Source organism: Jaculus jaculus, chromosome 7 (assembly GCF_020740685.1).
Source record: "Jaculus jaculus isolate mJacJac1 chromosome 7, mJacJac1.mat.Y.cur, whole genome shotgun sequence".
In the NCBI taxonomy this organism is placed as follows: domain Eukaryota; kingdom Metazoa; phylum Chordata; class Mammalia; order Rodentia; family Dipodidae; genus Jaculus; species Jaculus jaculus.
Genome location: NC_059108.1, coordinates 110,011,513 through 110,024,291, shown reverse-complemented (window position 1 = coordinate 110,024,291; position 12,779 = coordinate 110,011,513). Strand labels below are relative to the sequence as shown.

The window sequence follows — 12,779 nt, the reverse complement described above, 5'->3', positions numbered from 1 at the left end:
TGAGGACAGTCTGGTGGTGGTGATGGCATCTGGAGGTCATACAGAGTTTGTTCAGCCATTTTTCTACACCAGTTAAAAAATTATTTTTCTGCTTTTGAGATAGGCTGACCTAGAATCCACTTTGTAGTCCCAGGCTGATCCTCCTACCTCTGCCTCCTAAGTGCTAGGATTAGGAGGATCACTGTGAGATCCTTACCCTCCACCTTACCCTCCACCATTCCTCCCCCCCAAAAAAAGAAAACTGCTGAGAAGGTGGCTCAGTGGTTAAAAGTGCTTTGTATCAAGTCTGTTGACTGGAGTTGGATCCCCAAAGCCACATAGAAGTAGTGTGCACACCAGCAATTCCAACAGTATAAGACATTGGAAGGCAGAGTCAGGAGAATCCTGGAGCTTGTGCGCCAGTTAGTGTGATGTTTGCAGCGGCAAAGCAAGAGAGACCGTCTCAGTCACACAAGGTGAAAAGTGAAGACCAGCATTCCAAAATTGGCCTCTGATCTCCACATGCATGTGCCCCTACACACACACACACAGACACACACACACACACACACACACACTCTAAACAAACACCTGTAATAATAACTCAAAGACCTTTGATTTTTTGTTGTTGTTGTTTTTCTGTTTTTGAGGTAAGGTGTCGCTCTAGCCCAGGCTGACCTAGAATTCACTATGTAGTCTCAAGGTGGCCTCAAACTCATAGCAATCCTCCTACCTCTGCCTGCCGAGTGCTGGGATTAAAGGTGTGGGTTACCATGCCCGGCTAGGGAAGTGTTTTCTGTTTTGTAACATACCATAGTTGTAAAAACCATAATATATCTAATAGCCTTTTCTCATTATATTTCCTAAGATAGACCTGGAAATAAGTAGTAATCCTAGGTAGATAATTTGAGACTAACATTTGTTTTATTTGTTGCCTACTTATGTAAGAGATGGAAAATAATGTCCTGCAAGATGAGGATTGAACAACTGAAACAAACAATATGTAAAGGAAATGAAGAAATGAAGAAAAGTAAGTCATTTTCTTTTCCTTCTCACCCTAATAAAGGGCTTATGTGGAATTTTGTGGGATTGATCCATTAGAGCGATAGTGACAGAGTAGTGAAGTTGAGGCATTGGTGTCTTGGAAAAGTTTACTGCAGGTGAAAATTTCAGGTTCCTTGTCTAAAATGCTTGGGATCAGATATGTTTCAGATTACAATGTTTTAGAATATTTTATTTATTTATTTATTTATGAGAGAGAAAATGGATGCACCAGGGCCTCTAGCCACTGCATATGAACTCTAGACCCATTTGCCATCTTGTGCATCTGTGAATCTGGCTTCACATGGGTACTAGGGAATCAAATCTGGGTCCTTTGGCCTTAACCACTAAGCCATCTCTTCAGCCCCAGATCACAATTTTTGAATAGGAACTACATATAAGACATTTGGTGTTGAGACCCATCTAAACAGGAAATTCATTTGTGTTTCATGTATACCTTATGTATGTAGATTGGAGGTACTTTTATAAAGTATTTTTAGTCTGCTTGCATTTTGACTTTAATGCCAGGTTAAGTGTGAAATTAAAAATGTGGCATCCTGTCAGCAATGAAAAAGTTCTGGATTTTGGAACATTTTGGATTTCAAGTTGATTGAGACAATGTCTTGCTTGTAGGTTAGGCTGACCTCAAACTCACAAACCTCCTGTCTCCTCAGTGCTGAGATTATAGGTATATGCCACCATTGCAGTCCCATAGCTCAGGGATGCTGAACTTGGACTTAACTTTCTTTCTCCTTAAAAGACAATTAGATAAGCAATTTATATAAGCACAGAATTACAGAGGCCTTCAGTAACTTGCTGTCTTTCTCATTTAAAAAAGGAAATGTGGACAGCCGGGTGTGGTGGCGCACACCTTTAGTCCCAGCACTTGGGAGGCAGAGGTAGGAGGATCACTGTGAGTTCAAGGCCACCCTGAGACTATGTAGGGAATTCCAGGAGAGCCTGAGCTAGAGTGAAACCCTACCTCGGAAAAAAAAAAAAGGAAGAGTGGGTTGGAGAAGTGCTTAGCAGTTAAGGCATTTGCCAGCAAAGCCAAAGGACCCAGGTTCTACTCCCCAGTCTCATGTAAGCCAAATAGATGTACAAGGTGGTGCATGTGGTTGAAGGCTCTGGCTTGCCCTTTTTTTAAATTATTATTTCTCTCTTTCTCTCTCTAAATAAATCACCAGGCATGGTGACCCACGCCTTTAATCCCAGCACTCCATCACTGAGGCTGAGGTAGGAGGATTACTGTGAGTTCAAGGCTACCCTGAGACCACATAGTAAATTCCAGGTCAGCCTGGGCTAGAGTGAAACCCTACCTCAAATAAATAAATAATAAAAATATTTTTAATTTTTCTAAAAAAAAAAAAAGGAAGGGAAGCCGGATGTGGTGGTGCATGCCTTTAATCCTAGTACTTGGGAGGCAGAGTTTGGAAGATGGCTATGTGAGTTCAAGGCCAACCTGAAACTACATAGTGAATTTCAGATCAGCCTTTGTTAGAGTGAGACCCTACCTTGGGGTAAAAAAAGGAAAGAAAAAAGAGAGGGAAGGAGGGAGAGGAAAGGGAGGGTTGTGAGTGTAATTCAGTTTACAATTTTGCATACATGGGGCCCTTGGTTTGATTCTAGCATCATAAGAGTAAAAGGCAGAAATATATTTTCCCTTTTTGCCTTAGCTAACAAGAGGCAGAGTCTTAACTTGATGTTCATAAGATTCAGTAGCTCTTGCCAGAAGCACAGGATGCTACTTTCCCCCTTTATCTTTTTTTTTTTTTTTTTTTTTTTTTGGTTTTTTGAGGTAGGGTCTCACTCTAGCCCAGGCTGACCTGGAATTCACTATGTAGTCTCAGGGTGGCCTCGAACTCACGGCGATCCTCCTACCTCTGCCTCCCAAGTGCTGGGATTAAAGGCGTGCACCACCATGCCCGGCCCTTATCATTCTTATTTATATCTTTAGTCTGATTTTACATTGTATTTGCATATTTCATAAGTTGCCAAAGGCAATTGTCAGGTTTTTTGTTGTTTATTTTGTTTTGTTGTTGATGTAGAGTCTGATTCTGGCCAAAGCTGATCTGGAATTCACTTTCTAGTCAGTCTCGGGGTGAGCTTGAACTCATAGTGATCCTCCTACCTCTGCTTCCTGAGTTCTAGGACTAAAGGAATATACCACATGTCTGGCTTTTCTTTTTTTCTTTCTGGTTTTACAATTGTCAACTTTTTGGGGGGTGGGTGGAGTTCCTTCCTTCCTTCCTTTCTTCCTTCCTTCCCTCCCTAGCTTTCTTTCTTTCTTTCTTTCTTTGTGGTAGGGTCTTGCTATAGTCCAGGCTGAGCGGGAATTCACTATGTAGTCTCAGGGTGGCCTCAAACTCACGGCAGTCTCCTCTTACCTCTGCCTCCCAATTGCTGGGATTAAAGGCATGTACCACCGTGCCTGGCTTCTTTTGTTTTTCTGAGGTAGGGTTTCACTGTAGCCCAGGCTGACCTGGAATTCACTATGTACTCTCAAGGTGGTCTCAAACTCACAATGATCCTCCCAACTCTACCTCCCAAGTGCTGGTATTAAAGGCATGCACTACCACGCCTAGCTCATAATTGTCAAATTTTAAGGCTTCTGATAAATCCTACAACCAGGCAGTAGAGATAGCTTAGAAGTTAAAGGCACTTGCTTACCAAGTCTGACAGCACTCTTGACAGCTAGTCAACAGGGAGAAGGTCTCCAGCTCAGCAGTAGCTTGATTTCTCAGTGTCCTGTAGCCCAAGCATGTGGAGTCTTTAGCAATAGGGTCTTGCCATCTAGTTCTGGAGGAAAATCGAGAGCCTTGGCAATGGCCTGAAATGTTTTGGGGGTATCAAGGACCCCCCCCCCCTTAAGCCAACAATTCACTGGAAAATATCCCATTCCTGGCACTGAAATTTTTCTAGTAACAGTCTATGGCTTCTGAGTGCACCATTCATGTACAAAGGATACTTCTATCCATACCCTCACTTTTTAAATTTTTATTATTTGAGAGAGAGAGAGAAAGAGGCAGATAGAAGGAGAGAAAATGGCCACATCGGGGCCTCCTGCCACTGCAACTGAACTCTAGACACATGTACCACCTTGTGCGTCTGGCTTACGTGGGTCCTGGGGAATCAAGCCTGGGTCCTTAGGCTTTACAGGCAAGTGCCTTACCCACTAAGCCTTCTCTTTAGCCTGTACTCTCACTTTTTAAAGCATATATATTATTTGCTAGCAAAGAAGTAGAAGAAAAGTGTATTTATGAAGTTTAAAATCTAGAATGAGTTCACATCATGTCTCGTAAATCCCATTCTTGACTTCTCATTGCCTGGAGAAGCAGTTATTTCATAATGTGCTGTGCAATTGTGTATCCTCTTCCTTAAAAGATGTTTATCCCTAATGAAGAGCTGATGTGGAATTGCACAGGATGGATAAGCTAGAGAAGCAGGGTGGCACGGTGCCCAAGTATTCGGCTACAGGAGAAGTGATCCCCTGGGCTATCTGTGCTTGCATTCTCTAAGGCTTGGGTTCAGCAGCAGCACAGGAAGTTGTTACTTAACATTAGTTCGCCTTCTTTCCCTATCCTCCCACTCACTATGTTCACAAAATATACTGGATGTGCACATTTGTAAGGAGCAAACTTAAAATTTTAATCAGCTATTTTTCTTAACATGTTCCTAAATACCAAAAACTGCTAGGCATTGGCTTATCAATTTAAAGATTGGGGACAAAGGCCTGGTGTGATAACGCACATCTATAACCCTAGCACTGAGGAGACTGAGAAAGGAGGATTATCATGAGTTCAAGGCCAGCTTGGGCTGCATGGAAATTCAAGATCAGCCTGTGTTTACATACCAAGACCTGGTCTTAAGTAAACAACAACAAAAAGGTGGAGTGAAGAGGGCCTCAGAGCTTGGAGTTGAGCCACAATGGAGATGGACAGAGTTGAGGTGAGAGTTGACTTAGGATCATGATAGCATGAATGAAAGGCCTAGCTGCAAAAGATCAGAGAGTAGTTAAAGGAGTTGACCATTAGAGATTGATTAAGCAGTTGACAGGTTAAAAAACTTATTGAAGTACAGAAACTAGCTTAAAATGTATCAATTGGATATTTTCCTGGAAAAAATTATTTGCGTGGTTTTGAACTTGATTAGAGTTTGCCTGATTAGAGTGTACACCCTCCTCCTCTTTTTGCGGGAGTCGGGGGGCAGGTGACTGACTCAGCTGAAGCTTAACTGCAGCCCAGCAGCCCCAGCAAGTCTCGGGCTCCGAACCTGCAGGCGCTCCACAGGTTCATTCTCCCAGGCTGAGAGCACATCTCTCCTGGCCGACAGGCCAGGCTCTTGAATGCTTGCAGTACATCACATTCTGGGCTCACGTGCTCCAGATAACTCATCATATGTGTGTTTCCAACCTACTGGGCATTGCTGCGCTCCAGCCTTGGGCTGTTTCTGTTGCCTATCCTCATGATCACCCAAGCCCCTGATTATAACCTAAGACACCCACATACTTAGGAGATTTCTGAGAAAAATCACACCAGTCAGTTTGTCACACTTGAATTAGTTATCTTTCTACCCAACATGATACTCTTGGGTGCTTATGGTAAAAGTTCGGCACTTCCTGTGCTAAACTCTGGACTAACGGTTATAGAGGGACATCGGGTCAGTTTAGCGGCAGTCCTCTTTAAGAGTTCTGTCTGCTTGAACTAAACTGAGAAGTGGTTGGCTATAGTGAGGCCTTGCTCTACACTTCAACTGGAAGGGCAGCACCTAGTGCTTGTGGGGCGGGCTTCTTTAGAGGCAGTTCTTGATGTGATGTGTTTATCTTAGATTCTGAAGGCCTCATCAAAAACAAGGAAAAGAACCAGAAACTTTATAGTCGAGCCCAGCGGCACCAAGAGAAAAAGGAGAAGATTCAGAGGCACAATCGCAAGCTTGGTGAGCTGGTGGAAAAGAAAACTATTGACTTGAGAAGTCATTATGAGCGTTTGGCGAGTCTCCGGCGATCCCATATACTAGAGCTCACCTCTGTCATCTTCCCAATTGATGAAGTGAAGACTGCTGTGAGGTACAGTAGGCAAGCCTTTGGACTCTAGGAACAGGTCAAGTTCTAGTTGAAGTACTCTTGTCAGGCGTCAGCACCTCATTCATTGGGCATTATTGTTGGTCATTGGTTTTCCTGGTAATGGAATTTAAGTTTTACCTGCTTCAGCAAATAGTACAGAGTTGAGGAGGCGGCTAGGTGGAGGGGCAGGGCCCACATGTGCACTGTCACATAGCTTCCTGGTGATGTTGACTCACTCCTGGTCAAGGACCATCTACTGGGTCATGTTGTCACAGTCCTGGCCAGGCCACTTATTATTGTGTGCTGTGAGGCACATCCTTGAATCTGCACACCTTATTTCCTTGTCTGTTAGATGGAGATTGAAACATTCCACATTACTGACAAAGCATGAACCAGCATGCAAGAAAACACCTAATGCCCGCCCACTCTCAGACAGTGGCTTAGCCTTTTCTGGTGACTGGCATTCTTCATTGTCTTGGATGCTGTCGAGGCTGGATACTGTGCCTTCAGTCACTTCAGTCACACTGGGGTTGAGGACAGGAGTCCCACCCGCTGCTCATAGTCATAGTGTCGGGGCTGCTCTTGACTAGCTCCCTCCAGGCTTGGTGGTGGCACAGGCGAAACCATGGCACTCTTTACTAATTGTTTTTCATAAATAGAGTTGTGGGGAGGTTGTTACTTCTAGTGAGTTATTTTTGTTTTAGTTTTGGTACAGTAAATATCTGTAGTTGAAGCCACATGAGCAGAATATATCAGGGGGCTCATAAAATTTTAAACTTGACATGGTATAATTTGAGAACCTTACCGATAGAAGCTAGCTCCAGGCATCATGCTGTCCCACTGTGCGGCTCTCCTGCCACAGCTGAAGGGATCTTTGTCTCGGAGAGGGAGAACAGTTACTTGTATCATTGTGTTCCAGTTAAGTTCTGTGTTCACGTGCCGCTTTTTCGTGCTCTCTCTGCTTGGAAATTACATGACCTGACTTTAAAACCTGCTTCTTTTCTTTGTTGTTGTTTTTTGTAAATTTTTTTGTTTATTTATTTATTTGAGAGCGACAGACAGAGAAAGAGAGAGAGAGGAGAGTGGGCGCGCCAGGGCCTCTAGCCACTGCAAATGAACTCCAGACGCGTGCCCCCCCCTTGTGCATCTGGCTAACGTGGGTACTAGGGAATCCAGCCTTGAACCGGGGTCCTTAGGCTTCACAGGCAAGCGCTTAACCGCTAAGCCATCTCTCCAGCCCTGTTTTTTGTTTTGTGAGGTAGGTCTCTAGTCCAGGCTCACATGGAATTCACTGTGTAGTCTAAGGGTGGCCTCAAACTCATGGCCATCCTCCTACCTCTGCCACCCAAGTGCTGGAATTAAAGGCATGTGGCACCATACCCACCTTAAAACCTGTTTCCTGAAATCCCTATATCCTCTGGCTTTTAGAGATCCTGCAGATGTGTCTTCAGAGAGTGACAGTGCCATGACCTCCAGCACCGTGAGCAAGCTTGCTGAAGCCCGGAGGACAACCTATCTCTCTGGAAGATGGGTCTGTGATGATCACAATGGCGACACCAGCATTAGCATTGCAGGGCCTTGGATTAGCCTTCCTAACAATGGGGACTACTCTGCCTACTATAATTGGGTAGAAGAGAAGAAAACTACACAGGGGCCTGGTGAGAGACAAAATATTTTTTGAAAATATATATGTGTGTGTGTGTATCTGTAGTTGAGGTAAAATTTACATAACAATGAACAATGTTCAGTGGTATTTTTGTACATTCACAGCATTATATGACTGTTGTATTAGTTACTTCTCAGTTCGCTGTGATCAAAAACCCTGACTAAAGAGGGTTTTTTTTCTTAATTTTATTTACTTATTTTGAGAGAGAGAGAGAGAGAAAGAGGCAGATAGAGAATGGGCACACCAGAACCTCTAGCCACTGTAAATGAACTCCAGATGCATGTGTCACCTTTGTGCATCCGGTTTATGTGGGTACTGGGGAATTGAACCTGTATCCTTAGGTTTTGCAGGCAAATGCCTTAGCTGCTAAGCCATCTCTCCAGCCCAAAAGAGAATTTATTTCAGCATACAGTTCAAAGTTATATTTATTCCTTCATGGTGGGGAAGGCAAGGCAGCAGGCACTTGGAACGACTTCACATGGATTCCATAGTCATGAAGCAGAGTGATGTCAAGTGTAGTGTCTCACACCTTTAATCCCAGCACTCAGGAGGCTTGGGTAGGAGTATCGCTGTGAGTTCAAGGCCAGCCTAAGACTGACTGCATAGTGAATTCCAGGTCATCCTGGGCTAGAGTGAAGCCCTATCCTGTTTTAAGAAGGCTTCTTACTGTTGAGTTCCAACTTGAGTCTTCAGCTTTGTATGGTTGGAGCAGTCCTAAATGGAAGTAGAAATATCCCTGCAGTATCTCTAGGTCGGAGTGTTGTTCACTCAGTCACCAGCACATTATTTATTTATTTATTTTTTTATTTTTATTTTTTTTTGGTTTTTCGAGGTAGGGTCTCACTCTGGTCCAGGCTGACCTGGAATTAACTCTGTAGTCTCAGGGTGGCCTTGAACTCATGGCGATCCTCCTACCTCTGCCTCCCGAGTGCTGGGATTAAAGGCATGCGCCACCACGCCCGGCAGCAATTATTTAATGAGTAGAGCTTTGTGTCATACAATGCTAAGTGCTGATGATAACAAATTGACCAAGATAGCCCAATAGCCTTTTTTTTTTTTAATTTAATTTATTAGTTTTCTTTTCAGTAAATACAGGCATTTTGGTACCATTATTTAGGCTCATCTGTGATCTACCCCCTCCCATTAGACCCTCCTTGTTATTGAAAATGGGTCGTGCATTGTGGAGTTAGCCCCCAGTTATTAGTATGATAAATGTCTCTGAAAATCATGACCCAACATGTAACTCTGACATTCTTTCCGCCCCCTCTTCCGCAAGATTTCCCTGAGCCATGTTGGGTTCATTTTTGGTCTGCTTCAGTGCTGAGGTGTTGGGGGCCTCTAAGGCTCTGGCTCTCTGATTTAGTAGGAGTTGATTTTTCTCTGCATTGATCTCCTTCCCCTTTGTGCTGGTATCCAGTTCACAGGAAAACATCACCCTTGCTTATTTCGCCCGTTGTCCTTAGTTTCAGTTGGGCCCCTTCTGAGGTATGTTGGGGCAGATCTCTTCTTAGGATCTGCATCTATCTGGAAAAGAGAAGCAGATTCTCCAACGGAGAGTAAGTTAGCACCCAGAAAATTGAGATAACACTTACTTTTTTGATAGACAGTTTGATAGGTGTAGGCCCTCTTATACCCCGTGATTGATGGTAGCTTGATATTGTAGAGTGGGCTTGTGTTTGGGTATGGTTCTGACTTGTTTCCCAGCTCCAGCTAAGGGTCTAGTACCACTGAGTGGATCAGTTAGCCAAATCAAGAGCAATTGATTCCTCACCATGGCTGTGTACCACTATTGCACTTGTGTGGGCATCACATCCGGTTAATTGTTGCTACTTAGGTTAAACAATGTGTTGCTTGGACAGATCTTGGTCACTTCCCCCAGTCGCCTATGTAGCGCCTTCTGGCACTAGACACGCTGACTGTCTGGGGACTGACTCTCTCCTGGCTTCCAGCCATGTCATTCCATTTTACGTGTCAGCTGTGTATGGAGTCTTCAGCAATAGGGTCTTACCACTGGCCTTTGGTGGGTCATCAATTACTCTGACAGAAGTCTTTCATTGTTTTGGGAAACCTTGTAGGTTTCTCTGATCAAAAGCTCATTGTGGATTGTAGGCCCAAGCTGGAAGTGGGGGTTACAGGTCAGTGTCCACTAAGAAATTGAGGAAAAAGATAACTAATATACAAGAGTTAGAGAGGAGAGAGATAGAGGGGAGAGGGGGAGAGGGAGGGAAGGAAGATGTAGGAGATTTAGGTCAGTCTTGATCCTACCCTCTCCAGTGTCTTGTGGTTCAGGTGTTTCCTGTAAGGGACTAGTGAAGGTTCAGTCATTTGGTCTGTCTTTTAGGAAGTAGAATTTTATGGTACCATTGCCGTTTGGGTCCAGATTACTGTTTTCCACCCTTTGATTCCCTCCCCGCCCTCCCAATAGCCTTTTTTTTATTCCTGGAGGTGGGCAATAAGTCAGTGCCCAGAGGAAGTGCTGTGGGAGGAGATAGCTCTTAATTAAGGACTGGGTCCAGGGTGCAAAGGAAAGGACTTTTCCATTGGGATGATTTTATGTGTGGTGTACCTGCATGTTCATGTGTGTGTAGATGGATGTGGAGGACAGTAGTCTACATTGGGTGACTTTCTCAGTTCCTCTCCCTTTCCAGTTTTTTGTTTGTTTTGTTTTGGTTTGGTTTGGTTTTGGTTTTTCAAGGTAGGGTTTCACTCTAGCTTGGCTGACCTGGAATTCACTATGTAGTCCTAGGGTGTCCCCTAACTCTCAGCGATCCTCCTATCTCTGCCTCCTGAGTACTGGGATTAAAGGCATGTGCCACCACTCCTGCTTCAGTCCCACCCACCCCCCAATGTTTATTTATTTGAGAGAGAGAAAAGCAGAGAAAGAGAGAGAATGGGCACACCAGGACCTCTAGCCACTTCAAATAAACACCAGATGCCCATATGCCACCTTGTATATCCAACTTTACATGGGCACTGGGAAATTGAACTAGGTCCTTTGCTTTGCAGGCAAGCACCTTAACTGGTAAGCCATCTCTCCAGGCTGCTTTTGTTGTTGTTTTCCAAGGTAGGGTGTATCTCAGGTTGGCCTGGAATTCACTGGATGATCTTCCTATCTCTGCCTCCCGAGTGCTAGAATTAAAGGCATGCACCACCAAGCCTGGCAAGTTTTTGTTTGTTTTTTAAATAGATTTTCTCATTGGATCTAGGGCTCAAAGATTTGGCTAGACTATCTAACCAGCTTGCTTGGGGGGAATCCACCTATTGGTGCATCTCCCTCACCCCAGTCTTGGGATTACAGGCGTGTGGTAGCAAGCCCAGTGTTTTTAACAAGGATACTAGGGATCCAAACTCAGGTCCTTACGTTTGCACAGCAAGCACTTTTCTCAGTGAGCCATCTCCCAGCCCCAGGAGGTGACATTTAAATTAGGTATTAGTGTGTATATTTGTTTAATGCTAGAGAGCAAACCCAGAACCCATGCATATATTAGGCCAGCAAGTGCCCTACCACAAGCTACATCCCAGCCGTTGACTTTTCAGAGAGGGGCTCACATTGTAGCCCAGGCTGGCCCAAATTTCGTGACCCTCCTGCCTCAGCCTCCCAAGTGCAGGTGTAAGCTATCTGTAGGGTAAAGTTGGACAAATTATCTTGGTCATACATTATCAAGTGCAAGGAGTTGAGACTTTCATTTCATTTATGCCTGACATATTTAGGCTTATTTGCTTATGTTGCATTCCACTCAACAAAGCAGCAATAGAGGGCTGAGGAGATGGCTTCATGGTTAAGCGCTTGCCTGTGAAGCCTAAGGACCCTGGTTCAAGGCTTGATTCCCCAAGACCCACGTTAACCAGATGCACAAGGGGACACAGGCGTCTGGAGTTCATTTGCAGTGGCTGGAGGCCCTGGCACGCCCATTCTCTGCCTCTTTCTCTGTCTGTCGATCTCAAATAAATAAATAAAAATGAAAAACAAAAAAAAAATTTTTTTTAAATGGCAATAGAAGCCAGGTGTGGTGCACATGCTTTTAATCCTAGAACAGGGAGGCAGAGGTAAGAGGATTGCCATGAGTTTGAGGCCACTCTGAGACTACATAGTGAATTCCAGGTCAGCCTGGGCCGGAGTGAGACTCTACCTTATAAAAAGCAATGGGCTGTATGTGTCTGACCATATGGAAAGAAGAAAACTTAATCATCAGTAATGAAATCATAAAAATCAAAGTCCTAGTTCATGACTAATTCTGCTGATGTTAGAAGTGTTTGGTGCTGATTGTTGTCTTCATTCCACAGACACGGAGCATAATAACCCCGCCCACACCATCAGTGCTGCCTTGTGCTATGCCACTCAGCTGGTCAACATTTTGTCTCATATACTGGATGTCAATCTCCCCAAAAAGCTGTGCAACAGGCAAGTCACTGAAAGCAGTAATGTCTTTATCATTGATTTCTGAGGTGGTGTTATTTTTGCCAATGAGAAACAGTTTTAGTATTTACCAAGCCAAGAAAAGTCTGACAGAAATATTAAGGCTCTTATTTTAAAAACTATTTGTGGAGCCGGGCATGGTGGCACACACCTTTAATCAAAGCATTCAGAAGGCAGAGGTAGGAGGATCAGAGTTTGAAGCCACCCTGAGACTACATACTGAATTCCAGGTCAGCCTGAGCTAGAATGAGACCCTACCTCGGAAAAAACAAAAAAAAAAAACAAAAAACAACATCAACAAAAACTGTATGTAAATTTGATTATCTCTCTCCTTCTATCTGTCTTTCTCTCTGTGTCTGTCGCTTTCAAATAAATAAATAAATAATTTAAATAAATAAATAAATAAATTTTGGGCTGGAGAGATGGCTTAGTGGTTAAGCACTTGCCTGTGAAGCCTAAGGACCCCGATTAGAGGCTCAGTTCCCCAGGTCCCACGTTAGCCAGATGCACAAGGGGGCGCACGTGTCTGGAGTTCGTTTGCAGAGGCTGGAAGCCCTGGCGCGCCCATTCTCTCTCTCCCTCTATCTGTCTTTCTCTCTGTGTCTGTCGCTCTC

The 12,779-nt window shown here is 44.1% G+C and overlaps 1 protein-coding gene across 1 annotated transcript in view; it reads left to right on the top strand.

Moving 5' to 3' along the window:
- The window catches only part of Atg14 (autophagy related 14), a 48,992-nt gene that overhangs the window by 19,833 nt on the left and 16,380 nt on the right, over window positions 1-12,779 (top strand). Inside the window, exons 4-7 of the mRNA XM_004649210.2 lie at window positions 928-1,009; window positions 5,848-6,085; window positions 7,511-7,740; window positions 12,033-12,150. Coding sequence (XP_004649267.1) covers window positions 928-1,009; window positions 5,848-6,085; window positions 7,511-7,740; window positions 12,033-12,150 — 668 coding nt within the window. The remainder of the gene's footprint in view (window positions 1-927; window positions 1,010-5,847; window positions 6,086-7,510; window positions 7,741-12,032; window positions 12,151-12,779) is intronic.